The sequence below is a fragment of the Manis javanica genome, chromosome 15, assembly GCF_040802235.1.
Source record: "Manis javanica isolate MJ-LG chromosome 15, MJ_LKY, whole genome shotgun sequence".
NCBI lineage: Eukaryota > Metazoa > Chordata > Mammalia > Pholidota > Manidae > Manis > Manis javanica.
The window spans coordinates 39363873-39391001 of record NC_133170.1 but is presented as its reverse complement, the minus strand read 5'-3'; the positions used below and the strand labels follow the sequence as shown (position 1 = coordinate 39391001).

General features: G+C 43.6%; 1 protein-coding gene across 4 annotated transcripts in view; it reads right to left on the bottom strand.

Annotated features, from left to right (window-relative positions):
- Positions 1-1790: 1790 nt before the first annotated feature.
- The window catches only part of BTD (biotinidase), a 57962-nt gene continuing 32623 nt past the window's right edge, over positions 1791-27129 (bottom strand). The window contains exons 2-6 of one of the 4 annotated variants that reach the window (XM_073223464.1): positions 16886-16944; positions 9531-9786; positions 4705-4854; positions 2343-3251; positions 2077-2203 (exon numbers count right to left, since the gene is read on the bottom strand). In XM_073223464.1, the coding sequence (XP_073079565.1) occupies positions 2198-2203; positions 2343-3251; positions 4705-4854; positions 9531-9786; positions 16886-16929 (1365 nt within the window). In that variant the 5' untranslated portion in view covers positions 16930-16944 and the 3' untranslated portion in view covers positions 2077-2197. Of the gene's footprint in view, positions 3252-4704; positions 4855-9530; positions 9787-13015; positions 13153-16885; positions 16945-27129 lie in introns of those variants that run through there. The other 3 variants (XM_036995305.2, XM_036995311.2, XM_036995309.2) reach the window with 3 other exon arrangements.

Here is a 27129-nt window from a genome sequence, read left to right as displayed (position 1 = left end):
CAGAGGTATATTTTTTCCCTGAAAATGACTTATTTTGCTCATGTTCCCATCCTCCACTTTTGTTCTAATCTGGCAACCACTTTTTTATTGTAAAAATCATTTTTTTACCACCATTATTTATTTCCCCCCTTGGGCCTACCTCATGGGCAGTTTATTCTAAATTGTCAGTAGAAGTAACTCAGGGAAAGCTCCGAAGGGTGGAATGTACACCTTGCAGGTGCTCCGCACGTGTTTATTGGGTGAGGCAGGCCCACCAAGTCTGCACTTAGGACTGGTCTCTCTCAGGCTGTTTTGAGTCATCTTGGCATGAAGCAACAGTATGCATTTTTAAGATGATTTCCATTTCCCTGGGGCTTGGGGCTTGGGGCAGGGAAGCCGAGTGGGCGCAGACAACCACATCCTGAGCTACATGCCACCCTCCCGCTCCCGCTTCCACCGGGGGCCCCCACGGGGATGCAGGCGAGCTCTGTCATCTGCTGCCAGAGGTTCCACTCCCATCCAGGGGACTTCCCAGGGCTCAGGAATTCTGAGAGGTTCCTGTTCACTCCCTGAGGATTGACTCATTCCAGCCCTTGGCAAGCGAGCAGAGTCAGCAGGGGCTTTGCTTCTTTCCAACGTGGATTACTCAATACACGTTCTACGAATGGGAAAACCAGGACACCACAAGGTTCAAATAAACGGTCCAAGGTCTGCACAGGGCGAAATAAACGGCAAGGCTGAGAGTAACCCTGGCCAGTCTGACTCCAGGACTATGCTCTCCATTGTCCTGCCCAAAGGCTGGAAAAGTCTGGAAGGCTGCACTGAGGGGGAAGGGGGAAGGAATTTCATCTTCTACTTTGTGTGATTATGTATCTGTATCTGTATGTGTGTGGGTGTGTTTGTATATATACGCCCATAGTGTTTTTAAAAACCCAATTTAAAAAAGAAAACTAAATAACCATAACATGACAGGGGAAAACCACAGAAAGCTATCCATTCTTTTTAAAACTTAGACGTTTTACACTTTTAAAATTATCTGAAATGTTACTAGACATCAAGTCAAAATGACTGATATGTTGGATACAAAGAATACGGTAATCAGTGGCCTAAAAATATCTTCATACAGTGACAGCTATTTTGCATCGGGGAATAATATTGTGGGAGGCCTTGCTCTGTACCTGGCAGGCTCTCCGAAACCCGCTGAGTGATTCAATAGGTGAATGACTGAAGTGAGCCAACCTCCACGGCAGTTCTGGCAACTTCTCTTCAAGAGGTATGGCGCCTCTCGCCAAGGGCAGACAGCGAGCTGATTCTCCGTGTCACCCACCCTGTGCAGCTGGGCACCTGTGAGTTTCTTGTCCAAAGCCAGCATGATTTATTCATGGAATAAATGGAACCCCTGGAGGAGACACTTGGGCAGAAAGATCCTTATTACTCACCCCACCCAGGGCTGCCCCCCTTCAGCGTGATTTTCCAGTCTCTCTGGGGCACCGCACTCTTCCCGGCTGTAGGAGTCCCGCCTGACACATTCCGTTTACACAGAAAGGCAGGCGTAGGCTTCTGTTTTTAGAAGCTGCTTCAAGATCCACATTGCTGATGTGGCTGGTGGCTCTGGCATCACCGTTCCACTTGGATAGAACTCCGGCCGACTGGGATGGAAAAGGGTCCCCAGGCAGCCATTTCTAATACAGCTTTTGCTTCGAGATTTGTTTCTTACCTTAGAAAAAGTTTGAGGCAGGTGGAATACTCAGGTGTCACCTGATCAGCAACAGACAAAACACACACACACAACCCACTGCTTTGTGGCTGTGTAAAATATAAACTGACATTTATTTTTGTTTCAGTCTGAAAACCAACTGTGCAATGAGAGACTTCCTGGAGGAAGATTTGGCCTGAAAAAGACAAGTGCAAGTAGGAAATACTAGAAAATGACTCAACAATTTGTGTAAGAAGGAGAGTCCACAAGGGAATCACCTCCCCTGCTTCTTCCCACAGCTCCAAGGGCAGCTCCGGGGCAGAGGGGCCCCAAGCGCCTGCGCACTGCAGCCTGCGCCAGAACAGGGCTGTGGCGTGGGGCCCGGGCCCAGCCTGCACATCCCCTAGTCCCGCTCATACCACCGCCCATAGAGACCTGCTGTCACCAGGCCGGAGGAAAGGCTGCTCTTCCTGAGGAAGTAGTGGTCATTCTCCCAGCCAAGCTGGTCAGGGGTTTCCAGGGTCATCCCTGAGGTCAGAAGCAGAGGAAAAATATAGGAAGTGCTGAAGTTCCCCCACAGGTGAAATTCAAACATCCCCGAGGCCTCTGTGACCTCCTGTCCACAGGTGTCAAAGCCAAGACCCCCACACTTGACCAGGGCACACACCTGAACATAGTAAGTGCCATGCACAGTGTGAGGGCCGTCAAAGGCCCCCAGGGCGTACAGCTCTCTGGACAAAGTGTGCCTCCGGTAAAGTAAATAGCAGCAGAGGTCACTGGCACAGACCCGGAGATGGCCTTCCTTCCCTGACACAGGGACCAGGGTGAAATTGTCATACATCATCTCAGAGTGAAATGTGGGCAGAGCATCCATGTTCCATCTGGTGGCTCCTTCACAGCGGACTTCCTGGGCATCCTTTTCACAGTATGGACCCCCTGCCACAACTTCTAGAAACTTACTATGTGATGGGTCCATTTCACCTGTGGCATTCTCCGTACCAGTGAGACCCAGTGGATGTTTGGCTACCTGGGCAATTATAAGGCGACCTCTGGGGCTTTCCATGTCATGGTGCCAGAAGGACTCCAGAGGGGTATGAATGCCACTTCCGGTCATCCCCAGAGATGGGTGGTGGATATTGGCAGCGAGAAAGTTGATGCCAAAGGCGACGGCAAAAGCACTCTGGATCTGAATAGCTGCCAAGAGGGGGAGCTGGTTCATCCAGGCGGTTGGATACACAACGTGCCGCACCTCAGAGTCTCGAAGGAGTCTGACGGCAGGGTCAAAGAACAGTATGTCAAAGCAAGTGAACATACCAAACTTGCCAGCAAATGGGGTATCAAACACGATGTGATCCACTTTGAGAGGGGCATCAAAAGCAGCCTCAAAGTACAGGTTGTGTTTACGGTAGCGGTCAACAAGGGTTCCATTATTGCTGAACACGACATTCGTGTTAAATTGGTACCTTCCATCATCTGGGCACCCTGGGTCACTGTTATGACAAGGCTGCTTTGTCCCGAGATTGGCCACCAGGAACATCTCTCCCTTGATAGCCAGACAACTCAGGCGCTGGAGGACCTAGAGAATAAAAAAGGTATAAATGATTTTTTTAAATCCTGCCTTTGCCTTAAAATTTAAAATCGAAAGCTACCTCTACTGTGTCCATTATGTATAAACAGCTATCATAAATCAATAAAAAAGGCAACCAATACTGAAAATGTGCAAAGGATATGAACAGGTGATTCACCAAAGAGCAAATACCAACAAACATATAAGATGCTCAGCCTTATTAGTAATATGGAAGTGTGAATTAAAATGAGATAAAATTTTTATCTTCATAAGATTGGAAAAAATACAAAACACTCTTCTATCTGTACTGACTGAAGGGTGGGAAAACAGGCACTCATACACTGTTACTGGAGATGTGAAGTGAAATCAAAGTCTTTTAAAAGGGACATTTAGTATTTTTTAAAGTGTGCATATCCTTCAGCTGAGAAATTCCATTTCTGGGAATCTTACCTTACAGAAAAACTTGGGCATGTTTACAAAGATGTATGTACAGAAGATGTGGTACATATACACAATGGAATATTATTCAACCATAAGAAGAAAACAAATCCTACCATTTGCAACAACATGGATGGAGCTAGAGGGTATCATGCTCAGTAAAATAAGCCAGGCAGAGAAAAACAAGTACCAAATGACTTCACTCATTTGTGGAGTATAAGAACAAAGCAAAAAACTGAAGGAACAAAACAACAGCAGACTCACAGAACCCAAGAATGGACTAAGAGTTGCCAAAGGGAAAGGGACTGGGGGGGGGCAGGTGTGCGTGTGAAGGGAGGGAGAAGGGGAATAAGGGGCATTACAATTAGCACACATAATGTAGGGGGAGCACAGGGAAGGCAGTACAGCACAGAGAAGACAAGTAGTGACTCTATAGCATCTTACTATGCTGATGGACAGTGAGTGCAATGGGTATGTGGTGGGGACTTGATAATGGGGGGAGTCTAGTAACCACAATGTTGTTGTCCATGTGATTTTATATTAATAATACTAAAATAAAAAAATAAAAATAAATAAAGATGTATGTACAGGATATTCATTGAACAGCAAGAGTTTTTAAAAAAAGGATAAGCATGTTGCATGCTAACCAAGAGGATGTCAATCACCACAACATGCACAGAAAAGAATATAGCTGGGTGTACATCAAATGGCTCACGCAGTTTCTCTAGAAAGGGATGTGGGATGAGGGGTGGGCTTTCATTATTTAAAATTTCTTTCATAAGCATATATTCACATATTTCTTGTGTGATTTATAAATAGAAGCATCTATAGCTGAGTAAATGCCTCATAGTAGCAGACACTCTCCAAATGAATGCCTGTTTGCACAGGGAGTGTGGGGAACATGATTTCATTTTTATAATCCAAGTTTCTCCTTTTGGTCTCCTTGAACGTGTGTGGCTGTGACCCCGGCCCGGCTCTGTGCATTTGCAGCCTGCTGAGGAAGAAGGCTGGGACCCTTACATACCTCCGTGTCACTGAATCGGTGGGGTTCCAGGCATGGGTTCCACCTGACCAACCGGGGAGATGGCATGAAGTCCAAAAATGGGTAAATGGATGTTCTTGTAAAGTTGAATCCATGAATGCCATCTTCTGGAAACACTATGATCTGTACACCCTGTAAGACAAAAACATCAAAGTACAGGATGTTACCAGATAACACACAGCACCACTTAATTCCTCAGTTCTTTTTATCCACTCCTTTGACGGCCTGCAAGTGACTGCAGGAACCGGGGGTGAAGAGACGGTGGCTGGGCCCTCCTCAGGGAACTTAAGTCTTGGGGAAGCTGTCTCATTTGGCCTACTCAGAGGGAACAAAGACAGTCCTCCGCGAGTCACCCGGAACTGTGCCTGGGGGCATGTCAGGGAAGGAGGGGACGAGTGAGCTTGGTTGAAAGGAGCAGGAGTTTGCAGGCTAACAGGAGGGGTTTGGAGTTTTGGGTGGTGCAATGGGAGATGGGGCTGATTATAAACAGCCCTCAGCATTGGGCTAATTCACAGATGTGGCATCTCCAACAAGTGGTTTTCAACCTTCACCATGCATCTAAACCACATAGGGAACTTGTGAAAAAAGACTTTGTTCAGGGGTGATGCTGGGGCCCACCTCTAAAATGTCTGCTTCAGTTGATTGTGGGTGGGGTCCTGGCAACACTGTTGAGAGATCCCCAGGTGACCCTAAAGTGCAGCCAAGGTTGGGACCCACTGGGCTGGAGGGTCGCAGTCAAGTGTCTTCATTTCATCAAAGAAACAAGGACTTGCTATGACTTGCAATTCTCAGCTGGGAATAGGGATGCTCCCTCCAGAATCCTGGCCACCCTACAGGCCTTTTCCCATGTCTGGAGGCACCCTGGGCTCCCTGACTGTGACAGCTCCCCGGGACATCTGCAGCGACCTAAGGAAACCCGAACAAACAGGGAGACCCTCGGCTCTCGGAGCCACGGCCTCCTCCGGCGGCTCTTCACTCACACCGCTCATGTCAGGCCGGGGACACTGCCCCCAAGCAAGAGTGCGGCAGGACAGAGGAGGCATCATCATCTACAGTAACAGGCAATTTCAGCCCCTTATTTCTGGAACGCACCACAAACTGCAATTTTTTCCCTGGTTACAAAAGCTTCAAAAGTTTGTAAAAAATTTGGAAAACAGAAAATACAAAGGAAGAGTTCATAACCCTAGAAACATGAAGATATTTACTGTTAATGTCTTGGCTATTTTCATTTTTCCGTGTGTGTGTGTGTGTGTATACTTGAGATAATAATAGATACGTGGCTTTCCACCTTGACTTTCTCACTACATCAAGGCAGAAAGATATCTTCAAGAATATCATTTGTAATGACTGCATTTAAGAGGACACCATAGTTTATCCAGTATTATTGGGCATTTGAGTTGTTCCCAAATTTTTCTAATAAAAAGAAAACTATGGTGACCACCTGCATTCAAGAGTGCTCAAAACACTTACTGAATGCGTACTGTACACACATCTCTGGATCTCTATTTCTTCAGAATAAAGTCTTATAAATGAAAATACTGGGTCAAAAGTATGAAGAGTTTTAAGTCTTTAACATACTTTGCCAAATAGCTTTCCAGAAAGATTATACTAGTGTATACACTCTCTCCAGCAGAGTCTGAGATTAGTCATCTGTTTGCACATTATAAAGAAAAATTATCGCAAACTTGGAATAAAGATAAACAATGTATGCCTTTCTTATTTTATTTACTAGGATACTGTACAGGCTTACTCAAGTATTATTTATCTAGTGAATGTACCACTGTTTAGCTTTGTTATTTACTGTAAGATTATCCTAAATATTATAATTCAATTGCCTTGTAGGACATTAGCCGGTTTTGTATCTTCTAGTAAATTCACTTCAACATTCATTTCACTGACTGACATACACATTTCTATTCCTCAAATTCTCTTTTGAACCAGCTTTACCATCTTCCTGGGTCCTTCATTTATTATTGAGTTTAAAAAAAGCTTTGACACATGTCCATTCTATATTTGTGTTGAGTCATGTTTTTAACTTTTTGAAAATTATACTTGACAAGTATTTTCCTTTATTAAAACAAAACTTTGAGAGCACTGAACAGTTTATTATGGACAGTGACACTTAAATTATATATACATATTAGATTAATATCAAAATTAAATTGCATTTCCTGAATATATATCTGCCAAACCTAAGCTGGGGCAGAACTCTGGGTCTGACTTGATTACCGATCCACTGTAGGAAATATTAGCTTTCATGATAAATGGCTTGAGCAATTTTCTGATAGACCTTAACGAGGTAAGAACTGAGGAATGAGGGCTGCCAACCAAGTGACGAGCAGCTGAGTATCTCTAAGCTAGACTCTTCTTCCCTATAAATGCATCTACCAAGGGAAAAACACTTCAGCTGGCTTGTTCAGGCACCCGACTTAGAGCAAGTGTCATATAAAACTCTGACACGTCCTTGACATCAGTATGTCCTAGAAGCTGCCTCCACACATCTAACCACGAAGAGGAGCCGAGGCATCTGTAAGCCCTAAACCTCAGTGGCTCTGTCGTGTTCCTGGGCCACAAAGAGAAGGAGCGATTCCTTGCAGTTGGCACAGGTTCAGCCCAAACCTTGTGTTTCCTTTGGGGGCAGGTTATTGGTGTGCAAGGGACAATACGGTCACAGTCTCAGGGTCTCAGTATGGCACTTGCCAAATGTCTTAAAATGGTCTTGTGGCCTAGCTAGAGAAGCAAGACGCGGGTGGCATCCCCTGCCATGCAAGCAAACACCTCAGTGCAGAGAACGCTCTCGAGCGGATCTGTATCATCAGGAGGACTGAGAGCAAAGCTTGGGATTTTTTTACACTGACTTCAGCACAGACATAAATGAGGTGTGTATCAAATGTGTGAATGATGTGAAGTAATTGATATGCAGATGTCAGTAAAGATCTCCAAATAGTCTAACAGGCTGGAATGACGAAATTTGATAGCATAAATGTGAAGTCTGGCTCTCAGGTTAAATAAATCATCCTTGTAAGTATAGGAAGGCAATGGCAGCACGTGCATGTGAAAAGGCCCAGGGGGTCTGGTTCACAGCACGTGCCTTGGGGGCCACAGTGAGATGTGGCTGCCAAAAGTTTTCTGGGGATAATGTCTTGAATGGGAACAGTGTCCTCATCAGACAAAATCAGATCACCTTTTAGAGCTCTGGGCATGAGATGACCTGGGAAGTCTTTGGTGGGAGGGCTGGGGTGTGCCTCCCAGGGAACTGCAGGAGAGACACAGCTTGGGGATAGAGCCCAGGGCAGGCCCGCCAGCCACCTCAGATCTGCGGAAGACAGCGCACCGACACAAGGGACTCAGTCTGTTCTGGTCAGCTCAAAGGACACATCAGTGGGTGGCAGTTCAGGGCAGCCAGCTGCTGTTCATCAAAAGGAAGACTTTTCCAGAAGTGCCCAGTGTCCCTAGCTGGAATGAGTGGTCCTGTGGGACAGTGAGTTCTGGGCCACAGAAGGTGTTCAAGGAGAAATAGGATGTCAGGGTGGGGACAAAGAGAGGAGGGTCACCCACCAAAGCTAGACCAGGTCCTCAAGCTCCCATCCAACATTAGTTACACATGTACATGTATTATATCTTAGATATGTCTATACATAATGATATATATAACATGTACTGTATGTCATATTATACACATATATTGGTTATATGCATGCATTATTAGTTATATGTATCATGTATGCATTAAAATCAGTTATATGTATATTATATGTTAGTTATATATATTAATATTAGTTAGATATGCATATGCATTATAGGCTTTGTATTTTAAATGTAGCAGTAGACAGTGGCTGTCCAGTTATTCCTGACCATCTTGGACAGAGACAGGGACAGTTTGGGGCAAGACCTGCTGGCATGACTGGTTCTGCTCTCCAAACTCACAGACATAGGGAAGCTTTGCTCACATGGAGTTCATCTCTGGTCCAGGCAGAGCAAGGGCTTCCTCAAGTAGCAGGCCTAGTTACCCCACCACAAGGGTTAAAGCCCCAACTTCCCTTTGGATACAGGTTTCCTGATAGAGAATTTTCTTACAGTAACGTCAGTCACCGACATTCCCCTCTGCACCCCACCCTTCCTGGAGAGAGTGGGAAGTGCTGGCTAAACAGGAAACCTTCACAAAGGCTGGCAACAACCCCCATTTGTCAGTTTGGGCTCAGTTCTGTCTGGACTGAGTTCTCACACTGTTCATGGTCTGGCAGAGACCAGATAGGGGCCACAGGTAATCTGAAGGCAGCAAACAGCTGTTCTGTGCACATGACTCCTTCAGTTAAACTACCTCAGAGAGTGTGAGAGGCCATCATGCCTGGTGGTTTTCAGATTTTTCTGCACATCAGGATCCACTGGGGAGCCTTAAAAAACCCCAATGTCCGACCCACACCCCACTGCAGTCGTGGACCCAGTCTCCTGTGTTGGTTTACAAACTGGCTCAGCCATTCCTGCACACAGCTACATTTGAGGACCAGGGATCTAGCCCCGGGCCTCTCAGACTTGGGGCAAAAAGCATCAGTTGGGGATCTAGCTAAACTGTAGATTCTGCTGCAGCATGTCTGGGGGGCGCCCAAATTCTGCATTTCTCACAAGCAGGGCGGGGCTGAGGCTGCTGCATACCGAGGCTCCAGCCAGCTGACGGATTCAGCTCCGCCTTTCCCACTGGACTGCTTGGACTGATTTTCCAGGGGGCTGCAGGAACCGCTGGCCGGGGGCTAAGAAGCAACTGGGCCTGCTCTGCACAAGCAGAGGGTCGGACCAGGCGTGGTTCTTGCCTTTTGGGCCGCCGTCATCACTTGCTGTTCGTAGATGTCCAGGTTCTGGCTCATGAGCTCCAAGGCCTGTGCGCGGCTGCTGAGAGCCCAAGGGTCCGGGCTCAGGACCGCGTGGTGCTCATACACAGCTGCCACGAAGCGCCCGGCCTGGGGAGGCCCCGCGGCGCCGGCTCCCAAGGCAGCCAGGCAGCAGCCGCCCAGGACGAGGACAAGCCCGAGCAGCGTGCGGGCTCCAGACATGGTGCGCGCCATCAATCTGGAATGCAATGAGGAAGGGGGAAAATGACTGAACACAGGGTCCTGCCAAGGATTTAACTTGAGCAGCTGTGGTTTATTAATTCCAACAACTCCCCTGCCATGATGCTGCAGCTCAAATAGTTTGTTTCATGTTCCTAATAAAAGGCTATGTTTCTCTTCAAACACGTGGCAGGCTGCGTGTAAGGCGCTCTGCTAAGAGCCTGGATTTAGAGCACTTCCGAAAAAGGCCCAGCCCTGGCCTTGATTTTCCTACCCTGTGCTCGGCAAGATGGCTGTGCGGCGCCACTCGCTCTTCTAGCAGCCCACTTCAGTTTTGGGCAATAGCAACTACTCGATTTTTTTACATAATTCTAACACACCCCACATCCCCGCCAGCTGCTCTATAGACGCATGCGTGTCAACCATCAGCAGAGCCATGACTAGTGGGCCTAATAATACAGCTCAGCTTTCCAGCCATAAAAACCCACTGGGATAAAATTCTCCCTTCCTTTCTTTAGTTAGTAATGAATATAAAAGGTAAGTCTCCCTTTACTCAACACAATGTCCTTCATTTGGGGCAGAGAAGCTGCTGACTGCTACTTAAATGCCCACCGAAGTACATCTGCTCCGCCATGGGCAGCAGTCTCCTGGCCCGGGCACACCCTTTTTTTCCTCCTCAAACTTGAGAATCGCTATTGTACGACAGCGCTTGGCATCTCTGAAACTCCAAAACTCGTAGTCAAAAGCGTAACTGAGAATAAAACCCTTTTGCAGTGATAAAATGCAGTTTTCTAGAAAATAAACTAGAAATATCCAGAAAGTAAGCAGCTTTGTAGCTCCTACTATAAGACACTAGAAGTAAATTCTGTCACTTACAATGACACTTTCATGGCTTTTTGGATTTTGCAAGAACAGGAATTTTTATTTCTAACAGCTCTGTGTTACTAAGCAGTTTAGAGTAAATAGTCCATTCCTGCCTTCAAAATCAGGCTAGCCTCGCTGACAGTCTGATTTACCAAGGGGTGTGCCACAGCCAGGCCACCTGCTCTGTGGAGATGCGCTGGGGCAGACCAACTGCCCAGAAATACGAATTCAACATCAAGATAACAAAGACAAATCAAGGAGTCACACTGCTTCTCTTTAAAATGAAAATGATGCCCAGCCCATGTCTGACTCATAACTCCTATATTTGCATTTCAAGACCAAAAGTGTCCAGGCCACAAATTTATTTTTGTTTTTCTCTCCAATTTCCAGAAACAAAAAGAACCCTAAATATTTTCATTAACAGAACAAGGACTAGGGACATTCAGCCAGAACCTTGGAAAACCAAACATTTCTCAGAAGAGCAGCCTTCTGCCTCCATGCCCACCGGGTCTCACACTATTACTTTTTCCCCAGGGAATAAGTGTACTATCCAAATTCCTAAGGCCAATATTCGTTGCCATTCATCTGGAACACTGTAAACAATTTTTTAAGATTAGAACAAAGGGTCTTTGAGTGAGCAGTCATGAGTTTTGAGTAGAAACAAAAGTATAATTGATAAGCTTTCTTATTAGAGTTTTGGCTTTGAAGACCAACAAGGGCTAATTTTTACAGTCTCAAAATCTCTGGTTTCATAGGATAATAATGGGGAGTGGTTTGGGTAAAACTTTCATCTTCAAAGTCATATTCACAGTATTTCTAAAGTATAAGGCTGAGGCCTAAGAGGTGGGGACAGTGAGACTGGGGGTGGTGGCAGGTCACGAGTTTCTGGGGCTAAGAGAGTAGAGTTCACAGCATCCCCCTTCTCATATCTGATCTGGGAACACAGAATATTTTTTAAGTCTCAGGAACTTGAAAAATAGCAAAACAAGCAAACTACAGAACCAGCAAGACATCACATTTCTTTCTATTTTGAGAAAATAAAATTTAGATTATTTACAAAAGAGGCCTAGCAAGAGCTGTAAGTGGCAATCATTTGTGCGTGAACAAAGGTAGGTTGGTAATAAGAGGTTATATAGACTGAACCAGGTATCTGTGCTTGAAAGAAGCAAGCTTAGTGAGGCGGAGAGAATGAGTAATTATAATAAGAATAGGTACCACAGTTTGCCCTTCCTGAAGAGCCGTGAAATAGCTGCCATTTGAACCAGATTTGCAAATGCTGGTTTTTCTTAGTTGGCACCACACAGCTGTCTCAGGAAAAACCAGACAAGGCCCAGGCGGAGCCTTTGAAGGGCCTGGCAGGCAGGACCAGAAGGGCCCAGGTACCATCTGGATGGATCCCAGTAGTTCCCAGGTGCTGGCTTGTGATGGTATGCACAGGTAGGTTTGGGGGGCAGGGGATCCCTGAAACAAGGGGTTGGAAGCCCACGGTTCTTGGAAACCAGCACCCAGTCTATGTTTGTAGCTGGCTGGGTCCTGGCCCATAAACAATACTGTAACTAGAGGTGTGTGCTGGGTCTGAAAAGGTAGCTCGCCCCCTCTCCCACTGGAGGGCATCTGACAGGTGAGCCAGCTCCAGGAAGGTGGGCCTGAAGTGCATCCACTCCACCCCCCACTGCCCTCAGAGATGGGGATGGGCTGGGAAGCGCCCTTAATCGCACTGCCAGCAAACAGAGCTGAGGAAGGTGCTCTCTAAGGGTGTCACTATGTGTTTTAGAGTGAGCAGTCCAATTCTGCCTTGAAAACAGCCATGGGACACCTGACTGTGAGCCAGACACAGGTACAGTATCAGGGGGTCAGCACTCAACAAGTGGGGCCTTCCCTCGTGGAGCCCTCATTCTGGGCCTATGGGGAGATGGACACAATGTCTGTCAGCAGTTAAGTGCAGAGGAGAAATAAAGACAGGGGAGGGCAGGGAGGGCCTGGCCTGGGTGGGAACAATGTAAACAATATGGTCAGGGAAGGTCTCAAAGAGAAGGGGATGTCTGCAGAAGGTGTGGTCTTCTGTGGCTGCCTCGGGGAAGTCTTGCAGGCAGAGGGAACTGCTTGGTCAAAAGACCTGTGGGGAAGCCTGCGGTGGCTTCAAGAACCAGGAGTGCAGTGGCAGGAGCCCAGAGACGAGGGCACAGCAGTGGAGAATGAAATCGGAGAAAGAGCAGGGCTGCCTGCCGGCCTCCTCAGACCTCCCTGCAGGCGCCCTGCCGTCTCCACTCTCCTCCCTAGAGCTGTGGAATACAGTTAGAGCTTGAGTCAGTCAAGACACTCCTCTGCTTAAAATCTTCCAGTGACTCCCCGCTTCAGGAAAAGAGGAAAGCCAAAGAACTCACAGTGTATCAATAGGAATGATCCAGTAGGCAGGAAATCACCGACAGGGTGGGGACAAATTCTGGAGTGACATCTTTAAGTAGGCATCTTGATCTTTTAACTGCCCTACAGAGGCCCCTGCTGCCCATTTCATAATGAAAAATTGTTCCCCTGACACTAATGCTGGTCAGGAAGGTTCTTGTGATCTATGAGGAAATCAAAGTCTAAATTACAAGGAAATCTATTTTGTGGGAATTTGATAACATGTCATCACTAGATATTTTTACACACAAAGAACTTTTTTTTCTCCACCTTGCTAAATGATTCATCTTGGTAACTGTTTCTTTCCTAGCCATACTATTAAAATAGACTCTTTTGCAATGAAAGGATTATCATTAAGGTATTAATAGGATAATTCCAAAGGCTGGTGTATACATTTAAAAATTCATATATAGACCGATTGATCATTTTAATTAAAGATCTTGTCATTCTTTACCTGTTGGGAAAAATAAAGCCCCATAATTGGGAAAGGAGCAGGGACAGTCAGCAGAGGAAATGTCGCCCTGTGAAAAAATGCTGGAGGGACCAGCTAAGTCATCAGGAATCATCAGCCCCACATACGTTTCTAGGTATATCGGACAGGTTGCCAAGAATAAACACTGTAAAGTTAAATAGTTTTAAACCTATTCTCGTGAATTTTGTGATATCCTTGTCTAAATCCTCTTATATAAAGAGGGTAAATAATGTCCATTTCTACCCAATTTATGTAATCTGAATTTAAAGAAATCCTAAGAGACCTGTTTTTCCTAAAAAGCCTGTAGTTTTCCGGTTCTCCCCTTTGATGATACTAGTTGTAAGCTCATCATTTGGCCCCTGGAACAAGCAGCCCCACAATGATTTCAGCTTGGACAACTTTGCACAAACCCACCCACCAACAAGACTTTTGATGTCTCAGTCGGAAATGTCAAGTTTAAACACTAGTGAGTGGCAACTCATGATGATGTCAAAATTCAAAGCTGAACTCAAAATAGTGAGTAAATTACCAAGTCCTCCGATTTGAACTAGTAAGCTGTGATTTTGCTTTTTAAAAAATTCCAGCTATTATCTTCAAAAATGAGAGTCACATACAGAAGTGTAATTTTAGACCAGGTTTATTTTTGCTCTGTTGACCAGAGTAATCTATCTTCAGCCACTAAATGAGCAATCAAACAACGCATCGTGACACTTGACACTTAAACCTAAATCTTTCTTCTCCTCAAATGGAAAATTATCTTCATAATTTAAATAAATAAAACCTGTCCTTGAAATGCCCAAGTGTTCAATGTAAGAAGGAGCTTTCATTTTCATTTTGCTGTGTAGACAGAAAGGGGCCCAGATGAGACAGACTCTACAGGCTTGCTACTGCCATCCTGTGGACAAAGTGAGTATCACTCGCCTAGGTGAGTATTTGCTCAAGTACAAGAGCTGAGTGAGTCTTAAGCAGCGAATGGACAGTTTTCCTCTTTTCCTTTTCATTTCAAACTTCATCTATCTCTCTTACAGTAGAAAACGCAGAAAACATTTTATTTTACAAGATTTGGGTTGCATAAAATGTTTTTTATTCACTATGCTTCAAGGACCTATTGTATCTCTTATATTCACAAGTTCTAAATTTGTTGCAATTTCTTATCTAGATATACACTCCACAGGATGTGACTTGATATGCAAAGGAAAGACAGCATTAGGCATGGGGAAATCTGGGTGAGTTAGGAATCTATAGGGACAAAATTTTCTATGGATGCCACACTGAATTTTACATGTGTGAAATAAAATGAAATTCTTGTCCCCAACGATGATCCCACAAACAAGGTGAACTGTGCAGGCTGTGAAGGCCCTAAGTCAGCAGGACAACTCATGCTGTGCTGTGAAGAAGCCATGTAGCCATTCTCACCTGTGTCAGCAAGATTGCCACAGCCCCCAACCCATGACCAAGAAGAAAAACAGCCTGGAATGTTCAAAAAGATCAACTGAAGAGGAGTTTGTGTGCTCATGCCCTTGATAGAATGCTTGAGGAGAATGGTAAACCAATCCTAATCCTTGCCACCTCTCCCATATAGATAGTATCAGAATGTGCACAATGTTTCCTTTTAAGATATTAACAGATGCCCCCTTGCCACACTCCTATGATTTACCGATTAGCATAATCTCTTTCCTGCATGAAACCCTTTGTAACAAGTACATAAACTGCTCCCAGATGAAGGGTTTGGGAGCAGTCTACTCAGAACTCTCTCTGATTGACTGTCATTCTGGGCCCCCACCCTCAGGAATGAAGACGCTGAATAAACTCTATCTTTAATACAATAATAAACTCTATCTTTAATACAATAGCTGTGTTGATTTCAGTTGCATGTTACATGTTAACATTTTCAAATCACTTTAACGTCCACTATTTCCCTGTCACGTAAAGCAATGAAAGCAGATGGTGTTAGTCTCTTTCCACGGAGGGAAAACTCCAGGACTAGGTAGTGGTGTGAATGAGCCAGAACCTGGCTCTCCTATTCCAGTCCAGCCCTCCAAGCACATGCTGAAGAACCAGGGCACCTTATCAGGCTGACCTTTAAAGACCACTGGGGAGTCTTTCCTGCAGCTGAAGTGGAAATAAAAACAAATTCAAAGTAGCACTCCCAAGGGAGATTCTGGGTGGTCAGACCGGAGTGGGGGTTCTCAAATGTGAGTGTGTGCTCAAAGCCACTTGGAGGGCTTGAACACACAGATCCCTGGGCTCCCCAGAAGTACTGACTCAGAAGGTCTGAGATAGGTCCTGAGAACCCTTGTTTTCCAAGAGGTCCCAGGTGACGGCTGCTGTGGGTCATACTTGGAGAACAGTGGGCTAGAGGTTAAAGGCATCCAGAACCTACATCTGTCTTCTACATTTCCTCACATCACAGAAAAATTAGTCCAAACCCTCACCTCTATTTCTCAGAGCCTCTCCACTATATTTAATGAAAATAAGCAGCCAAGTATTTAGAGATTCAAACCAAGGGAAAAAACTCCCCCAAACAATTCTGTCAGGGTCAGTTGAAGAATACAGTGCTTATCCTAGGCTTGACAGGAACATCATTGGAGACAAAGGTTCTTACTGGTTTCCGTTCATTCAAAATAAAGTTCCTGGTTTTAAAAGAATAAAACAGGGGAAATAGACAGATTTTCTCAGATAACATGAATAAATAAATACATAGGTAAGTAGATATATAATTTATAAATGTAATTAAATTTTTTATTTTAAAGTAATTTAAATTTATTTATAAATAGGTAATCTGAGAGGTCTTCCGTCCATATTTGCAAAAACGTATCCTACTTCTTCTCAGTGACCTATCTGGAATCCCTGGGGGCCTGGACTAAGCCACCCAGGACGTAAGGCTGGGACTGTGGCCGAGGCCTCGCGCAGCGACCAAGGCAGGAGCACAGAGAAGGCTTGCCTGCACCAGCCAATCTCAGTAGCTACGCTGCCCTCCCAGAGCGTTTACGACTCCCAGCTGGGCTTTACCTTCTTGGTCCTCCAAGAATTATCATCAGCTTCTCTGAAATGAGCCTCAGTGGGTGTTAGCAGGAATTATTTTTCAAAGCCCTTGGGAAATTTCTCCCCCATTTTCTTGCTGGACTAACTTCCATCAGAGTTATGAGAAGAACCACCTTCTAGATAATGAGAACCTGAAGGCTGGATATCTGGGAGAAACCCATCCAGTGCCTGGAAAACACAATATCCTAGAACCACAGGTCAAATTCTTCAGGGAAGATGTGCTCAGAAATGTGAGCAATGGAAAAACTCTTAAGCATCTGGTGAACATAACATCTTTAAGGGTATGGTGGGCAAAACATTACTACATGAAGTCCCATAACCCTTGTGCTCTTACCTGCCAGTGCTCAGGAGGAAAAGCCAGATCAAAGGAGCAAACATGATGGCGGGGATGCCCTGCATGCAGACGGAGGAAAACACGGAAATGGGTAATAGAGCCAAGGAATCATGTGCCCCAAATAAAAATTAACAACCCTTAGCAGGATGGTCTGGAAACACTGAGAATGAATGACGGTAGGATGTAAAAGAAACAACCAAAAAAGCTAAAGTAAAATAACACCAGAGAAAACATGCCAACAGCCACTTTCTCCTGTGGGGAGGCCAAGAATTACAACTTTGGAAAAGGCATAGTCAAGTTTACCGAGAGAATCAGCAAAAAGGAGGCCTGTGGGTCCAGATACTGTCAGTTCAGAGTATGGGTGGAGACTACTCTTGACACAGCATGGTGGGAAGAGGCAGGGGCCCCAGCACAGGCAGGTGGTCAGTGGTGTTCAGTTACAGGTCAGCACATGATTGAGAATGACAGTGATCATTTAAATGAGCTGTCAAGCCATGAAAAGACATGGAGGAACCTTAAATGCATATTACTAAATGAAAGAAGCCGAAACTGAAAAGGCTACATAGTTGAACATGAGTTCAACTATATGACATTCTAGAAAAGGCAAAACTATAAAGACAGTAAAAAGATCAGTGTTTGCCTAGGGATGGAGAAGCGAGGAAGGGATGAATAGGCATAGCACAGAGGACTTTAGAGCAGTGAAACTATTCTATATGATACTATAATGGTGGATACATGTCATTATACAATTGTCAAAACCCTCAGAATGTACAAACAACACTAAGAGTGAATCCTAATGTAAAATATGGACTTTGGGTGATACAAGGTGTAGTGCAATCTCGGTGATTGTAACAAAGCTACCACTCTGGTGTGGGACACTGGTAGTGGGGGAGCCTGTGCATGTGTGAGGACAGGGGTACACGGAACTCTGATCCTGCTACACAGTACCTATGTGGGCTACTTTCTGGTCAATTTTACTGTGAATCTAAAACTGTTCTAAAAATATTTTTAAAATAAATAAATAACTGAAAATTAAACTGGTTACATGGTACTGAGACACTTCTCAATCTTGATATCCAAGGGGTTTATATTTTAAAGGAGCTATGAGGTAGAAGACAAGATCTTGAGATGGGAATGAGATCTGTGCATACAGCTAGGACCCTCAATGGGCTATGTCCTCATTGAACTGATGGGCAAAACCAAACAAACATATAAATGGCTGCCAGCAAGTAACCATCTGACATAGAAACTTATATACCTCATCTTGGGCTTTGTGTAAAGAAAAAAAAGTATTCCCTGAGAAGTTATAACCAAAGGTTTCCTTTGGTTTAAGATTTAAATTCACACAACATATATGGCACAGTAACCCAGGCCAAGATGTGAACACAAATGGTCTTGAGACGTTAACATTTCTGAGATGCCTGGAAAAGGCAACCCACATACTCTTTAAAGGGACTCATCCCACTCAATCGGAGGTCAAGTAGGCATGAGCTCACAATTCAAAGTTACTGAACATACAAGGAAACAAACTATCACACAAGAGAAACCATCATGGAAGATGGTTAGATGTAAGAGTCAAAAGAACACAGCAAAATCAGACCCCCAACAACTTCAAATGATAGTATCACTAGTACAGATTATCAACTAAGACAAGACAATTAAAGAAATACCCAGTAAAATCTGAAACAGATAAAAGAATAAGATACTGTCAAATAAAACCAGATGGAGAGATTCTGTGACAGGGGGATTAGACATGAAAAAAATTTTTTTGCTTAGAATGTACCAGAGAGATGGCAAAAATGAAAAAAGAGGATAAGAGACATGAAAGATATGTATGATGTTTCATCTTATTTGAACTTGGGACATCTTATTGTCCCAAATAAGGTAATTATGAGTTATTCAGAATTTCAGAAGGAAAAAATACAGGAAATTACACATATTTGAAGTAATAGTGGATGAGAATTTTCCATAACAATGAAATACAGAAATTCAGATTCAGAATAACCAAAAAGAAATCTACACCCGTTCACATCATAAAGTAACTTCAGAACGCCAAAGACTTTTTCTTCTTTTTAAATCTTAGAAGCAACCAAAGGGAAAAGTTATGGTGATTTAAACAACAGCAGACTTTTCAAGAACTATGATGGAAGGAAGCAGATGGCATCTTCCAAGAGCTAAGAGAGAATAGCTATCGATCCAGAATGGCTTTGTTCACCTCCTACATAAACTTCCTGTAAATAAATGGTGCAGGAAAATCTCTCACTCAGAAATAAATAAGTAAAAGCTCAAGATCCGTTACAAGATACTACAAGAAAAGCAAATGAAGACTACTCACCAGAAAGCTGTCACAAAGCACATAAAAATTATAACCAAACATTCTGCCATAAATGAAAAAACAAACAATTGCTTCTATAAAACAAAAGCACAAAATAGACCAAGGATAAAAATATTTAAAGGAGTAAGTGGAGGGAAGAAACAAGACAGAAGAGGAGGAGGAGGGGAAATTAAATGTTATCTGACAGAGCTCAAAAAAGAAGCAAGAGAAAAAAATAAAACCATCAAAGAAATGAAGCCAAACTCCACTTATAAAATAAGTAAGTCATGGAGATGTAATATACAGCATGGTGACTCTAGTTAATACTGTACTGCATATTTGAAAGTTGCAAAGAGAGTAAATCTTAAAAGTTCTCATCAGAAGAAATGAATTATAACTATGTATGGTGTTAAATGGTGTATGTATGGTATAGGATGTTAAATAGACTTACTGTGGTAATCATTTTGCAATATACACAAATATTGAATCATTACGTTATACACCTAAAAATGTTTTATGCCAATTATATCTTAATGAAAAAAAAAGACATAGAGGGTATTATGCTAAGTGAAATAAGTCAGAGAAAGACAAATACTGTAAAATTTAACTTACATGTGGACTCCAAAAAGCAAAACAAAACAGAAATAGTCTTTTAAACACAGAGAACAGACTGGTGGTTGCCACAGGGTAGAAGCAGGTGAGATAGGTGAAGGGGACAAAAGAGGTACAAACATCCAATTACAAAATAAATGAGTCATGGGGATGAAAGTATGGCACAGGGAAAACAGCCAATAATATTGTATTATCTTTGTACATTGACAGATGGTAACTACACTTTATTGTGGTAAGCATTTAATAATGTATATAATTGTCAAATCACTGTTGTATACCTGAAACTGATATAATATTTCACATCAACTATTCTTCAATTTAAAAGAAACTAAAAATATTTAAAGAAATTAAGGCAAATAACAGAAGCAGCACAAAGGAATCTAACGATGCTATAAACAAAGTGACAAAGAGATTGGGAATGAGAAAAGTCAGCAAAATGAATGGAAGTACAGAACTGAAAAGATGTCTTGAGGAAATAATAGGGAGTACAGGTGAATGAGATCTATATGGATAATTAGAAAATCCACAGAAGAAAAAAGAAATAATGTGTGGTAAACACACCCTAATGTGATCCTTTGTATAATCCCCGAGTTCCATCCTCTTATAATCCCCTTCCCTCCAGTGAAGGTAGAAACTGTAGTTTACTTTCAGCCAATAGAATATGATAAACGTAAAGGGACTTAACATATGTAATTAAAGTCCCAAATAAGGTAATTCTGAGTTATTCAACAGAGATTATTCTGGGTGGGCCTAACTCGATCAGGTGAAACCTTTAAAAGAGGAACTGGAGGCTCCTCTGAGTTCAGACACTTCTCTCCTGCTCACCTGGAAGAATCCAGCCAGCAGGAGTTCTACGGCTGCAAGGAAATCTATTCTTCCAACAACCAACTGAGCTTGGAAGAGGACTGAGCCTCAGATGTGACTGAGCCCAGCCAACACCTTCTCTGTAGCCTTTTGAGATCCAGAGGAGAAGGTCCAGTTAAGCCATGCTCAGACTGCTGACCCACAGAAACTGTGAGATAATAAATGGGGCTTGTTCTAAGCTGCTCAGTGTGTGGTAGGGTGATTTGTTATACAGCAATAGATAATAGATAAGGGAACAGGAAAAATATCTAAAGATGTAATTAAGGAAAACTCCCCACACATAAAAGCATATTTGAATTTACAGACTGAAAAGACACATCAAGACTCAGGAAAGAAAAGAACAGAGTGTCAACACCAGAACATAGCCTAGTCAAATTCCTGATCTTCAAAGATAAAGTAAGAATCATTTGGGAAGTCAAATAAAAACATCAAATGCACTTATAAGGACCAAAACTCAGGGTGTCCTCAGACTTTACCACAATAACGTCAATGCTAGTAAAAGCCTATAGAGTTTTTTGAAAAAGAAAATGTGAATCAGGAATTTTATACTATGTGTGGATAAAACTGTAATATTTCCAGAATATCTCACCTGGCTTTAGGACATCTGCATATCAACAGGCACTCAAGGGTAGAGATAAGTATGGCTGTAGTGTATTTGCATCATTCCTCAGGGGTGGAGAGAAGTTCGTCTCCATATCAGTAGATAATTACCTGGGCAAGGAGGGCCTATTCTGTCCTCAAGAGGTGAGGGGAGAGCCAGTTTTGCTGCTGCTGGAGCAGGAAAGAGAGAAGGCCCCAGACTGCAGTTGGTAAGCAATAAATGGATTTTAAATCATTTCTCCCTTTGACTGATTTTGGTTTTTAGAGGTATTTTGCCCCGGGATTTCCTTTCCCTGGATTTACATCTGGTGGTAGTTGACAGGATTCAACTGAAATCTGTCAAAATGGGTGCAACCTTTGGGAGGGCTGCCCCTAGAAATGATACAGAAAAGTGGCGCTTGTGCCAAGGGACGTGTGTCTACACTCGTGTGGTCATGGAGGTGCCACCACTGGTGCTGGCCATGCCTACCCCAGTCCATAGCCCAAGCCTAAGGCTACTGCTTCTGCCACTGCTGCTGCTTCTGCTGCTGGCTGGAGCCTGGTCACAACTATGGAAAGGAGCAGAGGTCTGGTACATCTTGATAGAGAAGCAAGTGGCTGCTGTGTACCACACCTTGCTGGCTATGGAGCCCATCACCAGAACAGCTCTGACTAAGGTAATAACCTCCTATCCCACCGCGGGCTGGATGAGAGACTGGACCCAAAGGCCACAGAGTGGTGTGGCACAGACACCTACTGTATATCATGTGACTTGCCATTTGCCTTTGGCATCCCCAGGAATGCTGAAGCAGAGGCATTGGCCCAGGTGTGCTGGCTAGAAGGAAAGTCTGCTTCTCATGTGGCCAAATGGCTACATCAGCCAGCATTTGTTGCACATGGGGCAAAAGACAATGTGGGCTTGTAGCCTGTTGGTGGGGCTTGCCCTTGACCTTTGAAGAAGTCAGCCGAGCCTGGAAGGAGTGCCCTGCACGTTGTAGACCAGCAAACCACCAAGAGGAGCCTGGAGAGTCTCTTTGCAGCCTATGGCTGGTCACCAGTGATTGAGAGTGATCAAGGCACCCACTTTATTGGACATGCATTGCAAGGATGGGTGCAGCAATTAAGAATAAAATGGACTTGGCCCTAGACATTTTGACACATGGACTGGAAATGGCTGACTCTTCTGGCACCTTGGGGAAAAGGCCTGGAAGCTGGCCTCCTGTGTATTCCTGTCATAACAGCAAATTGGCCCCCCAAAATGACGATTATTGCCTTCTACAGTTCTTGTGTCCTGGATGCGCCCCCTGCCTGCAGCTGCCGCGTGATGGCTGGAATGGACAAGCTTTGAACTTAATTTGCATGGGACTTCAAACCTCACTGAATCCTCTGGCTTGAGGATTGTCATGGTTTTATGCTGTTGCTATTGTTATGTCATTAGTCTGGTCACAATGCTCCAGTTTTCTCACACAGGGACCACTGTGAAAGGGAAACAAGTAGATTGTAAGGCGAGATTTCTGGAGGGGTGGCCTATGGGTAAAATTGTAACATTTCCAGACTATCTTGCCTGGCTTTAGAGCATTTGCATATCCTCAGGGGTGGAGAGAAGTTTCATCTCCATGTCAGTGGGCAATTACCTGGGAAACCGAGGATGAGTCCGAACCTGAGAGTTTAAAGGGAGGGGCTGGCTTGCTTGCTGGCTTCGTCCGGAGCAGAGGAGAGACAGCCATGACTGCAGTTTGTAAGCATTAAACAGGTTTTAAACTTTCTAACTCCCTTTGACTGATTTCAGTTTTTAGAGCTATTTTGCCCCAGGATTTCCTCTCCCTGGAGTTACACACACATAATGGGGGTGGGGTGGGGGCAGCATGGCAAAGGCAGTATAGCACAGAGAAGACAAGTAGTGACTCTACAGCATCTTACTATGCTGATGTACAGTGACTGTAACAGGGTATGTGGTGGGGACTTGGTAATGGGGGGGAATCTAGTAACCACAATGTTGCTCATGTAATTGTATATTAGTGATACCAAAAAAAAAAACACCCAAGAAAATCTACATCAAGTTATTATAATTAATAAGAAAGTGTATTAGATTTAAAACCAACATACGAAAATTAATTGCATTCTAAAACATGGGTCCCCCAAACTAGAAAATTCAAATGAATAAATAAAAAGTAAGGTACTAGGAGTAAATTTAATAAGTGATTTCCATTGAAAGACATTAAGGAAGAATACAGAGATAGATCATGCTAATGGCACTATAACTAAAGAATATGAATATTTTTTTCTATCCAAATTAATTTACAAATTCAATATAATTCAAATTAAAATCCCAGTAAGTGTATCACGGAACTTGATAAACTAGTCCTATAATATGTATGAAAGAAAAAAAGGCCAAGAATAATGGCATTAGCAGAGTGATGCTCCCTCAAAGATGTTCACATCTTAATTTTCAGAACTTGTGAATGTGTTATGTTACATGGCAGTGTAGAAAGAAGGTTACTAATCAACTCTGAGATGTGGAAATTGTGCTGGATTATCTGAATAGGCTAAATGTTATCACCAGTGTCCTTATGAATGGAAGAGGGAAGCAGAAAAAGGAGAACCAGAGTACAGCAATATGAGAAGTGCTAGGCCTGACACTGCCTACTTTGAAGATGGAGTCAGTAACGTGGGAAGCCTCAAAAGCCAGAAGGAACAGGCACAGTTTCTCTCCTAGAGCTTCCAGAAAAGAATGCAGGCCTGTCAACAGCTTGATATTATCCCACTTCAGATTTCTGAACTATAGAACTGTAAGATAATACACTTATGTTGTTTTAAGCCCTCAGGTTTGTTGCAATTTGTTATAGCTGCAATAGGAAACTAATTACAATAGACAAGATGGTTTCAAAAGAACAAAATAAAAGGACTTGTCCTACCAACATTTCTACAGTTCTAGTGTAGAATTGGTGTTTGTTATACGAAAAGAACAACGAGTCCAGACACAGACCATACAGAAGGTGGATAAATGTCAGAGACAACATCATGGATCATGGGTATAAGAATGAACTATGCATTCTACCATAAATGGCATATGGAAATGGATATTTTGGTAAATTAACTACAAAAATGGCCAACAATTATTCCTTTCTTCATATTCATGTTCTCTTCTCATATAACTTTAATTCTATCCCTCTCCAAGTCTGAGCTCAGCCAAGTAATTTGCTTTGGCTAACAGGATGTTAGCAAACACAATGCACCAAGGCTTCCACGATGGGGTTTGTCTCCTTTTGCAACCTGCTGCCTTCACATACAAAGAAGCTTAGGGAGGCCTGCTGAGTGATGAGAAATACAAGGCTTAGTGGTGATATGCTTGCCACTCCAGTGGACAGTCAGCTTCTAGTAGCAGCTGACTAGCAACTGAACACAGATATATGAAGGATATAATCTGTGAGGCTGGGCCTATGAAGGCCCAGCCTCACAGATTATAAATTAAATAAATGTGGTTGTTTTAAATCACTAAGTTTTAGAGTGGTTAATTATAGTGAATCTGATACACATATCATATGAAATAAAAACCCTGGATTGCTACCTTCCATCGTATAAAAAATTAATTTCAGATAGACTAGAAACTTAAATATGAAAAACTAAACTTTTTGATGAAAATATAGGAAAAAAAATCTCCATAACCTCAAGTTAAGGAAAGATTTCTTAAGCAAAATATAAAAAGTACAAAACAAAGGAAAAGAACTGTCAAATGTGACCACACACCAAAAAATCCCATAGAATTTAGCATCTCAAAAGTAACTATAAACAAAGTTAAAAAACAGAAAGTATTCAGAATATGTAAAGAACATCTACAAATAAATATTTTTAAAAAGATGAACAATCCAATAAAGAAGGGAGCAAAAGATATAAACAGGAAATTCATAGAAGAAATCCAGATGGTATATCTATATCTATCTACCTATATTTAACACACAAATATAGATATGGATATCTTCATTAGTAATCATGTTGGGAAAGAAATTTACTTCAGAGATGCAGGAAAGTCAGAGTGGAAGGACTCATTAAAGTGAGAACAGCAGGGAATGACAGCTGCCTTGCAGGCAGCAGACAGTGAGGAAGAGCAGAGGGAGGAAAGAGAAGCTCGCTGAACTTCGGCTCGGCACAGGGCAGATCCCTTGCCAACTCCTGAAGCCAGGGTCACCAGACATCCAGTGTCTGCTTGAATCTGCACAGCGTGCGAACTGAGTGCTTACCACCCCAGGATTTGGGGGTTGCTGCAGAGCACTGGATGGGGTGATATTATGTTCTGAGAACTTCCCAAAGGCAAAGAAAAGAGATTTTCAGGCAGGCTACAAAAGAGCATGATCACACAGCTGCAGTCCCGTCCAGGTCATCCAGGCAACAGGAACCTGCAAACTCAGATCAGAGTTCTCAATAGCCCTTCCCTACTTACCTGGAGCAGGACAGAGAGAGTGACACACTTGAAGAAAGGGGAGCATGGGCAACATCAGAGAGAAGGCACACTTAAGGGTTTAGAGCTTGAGGTTTTATAGGGCCTTTTGGGTAGGCGTCAGCATAAGGCATCCAGGTGCTTTATAATTTCTTTGAATTTTTGTCTTAAGAACAGGGTTGTTTAGGTGACTGTTGGTCTGAATCTCAGCATTCTTTATCCACATAGGTTTATTTACACTGGTTACAAAGGTACTTGATTAAGAGCCTGGAAGAACTGGAAGAACAGCATATGGATTAAGTTAAAGAATTAACTGGGCCTTTTTTGCAAGGTAAGTAGATTTTACACCACCATGACCCTTGTCCCCTCATGAGGTAGAGCAGACAAGTCCTTGACTGACGATTCTTTATCTGAGAAACATCTGAACATTTCAAATCACTCCTGTCCTTTGAAACTTCAACTAATTAACTCTGTGAGTCTTTTCTGGCTCTTTGGTTTTATCTGCTTAACTGTTTTTAGTCCCTTTTAGTGGGCTTTACTGGCTTTATTCTCTCTCCACCCACTCATGTCTATTTTTCTGCCTAACAGGAAATGGAAATAAGAAGCCATTTCATATGCATCAGATTGGGAAAAAAAATTTAATTGTACAGTTTAGAATATGGATAAAGGCGATTGCTTATAAACAGATGGTACAATCATAAATTGGTAAAATAACTCTGGAGATCAATTTGGCAATACTATTAATATTGATGATGACCTACCCCTAGATATAAATGCAAGGCTGTAGGCACTGGAGGGAGGGGTGAGCATGTCGGACACTGATGACGTGCCAAAGTCCCCAGCTGCTGTCCCCTCCCAACCTGAAAAAGGTGCCTTAGGCTAGCAACTCCTCGCACTGCTGTAAATCTATGCTCTGCCTCCCCCTACCTTCTTTAAAAACTCGCTGCCTGCCCTGCTGGGTGCGACTTCCCCAGCCTGTGACTAACCAGACCGGCGAACATCGCCCAGGATTGCGCTTAAATAAACTGCCTGGCCCTTTGTTGCCTCTCTTCACCTGCTTATTTTGGTTAGAATTTATCTTACATTTGGTGCCAAAACCCGGGAAGGGGCGTGAGCATGGGGACCCGACCGGCCATCGGCAGCCCTGCCCCCTCCTTCCCTGACCCAGGACCTCAGCCTGCTTTCTGCTGCATGGACTATTTTCTGGTGAGTCCCTCAGTTTCCCCCAGTCTGTTTCCTTTCCTAACCTGTTTTCACCTGGTCCATTCAAAATCGTAGCTACATCCAGGTTGGGGCATCCAGCCCTGGGCATCCAGCCCATCCTCGGCAGGCATTCGCCCGCCCCTGGCCCTGCGGTGTGGGAGACGTCCCTCACCCAGGCTCCCAGAACATCTCCCCTGACTTGGCACACTTGGGATGCCGGGTGCTCCTCTCAGCAGG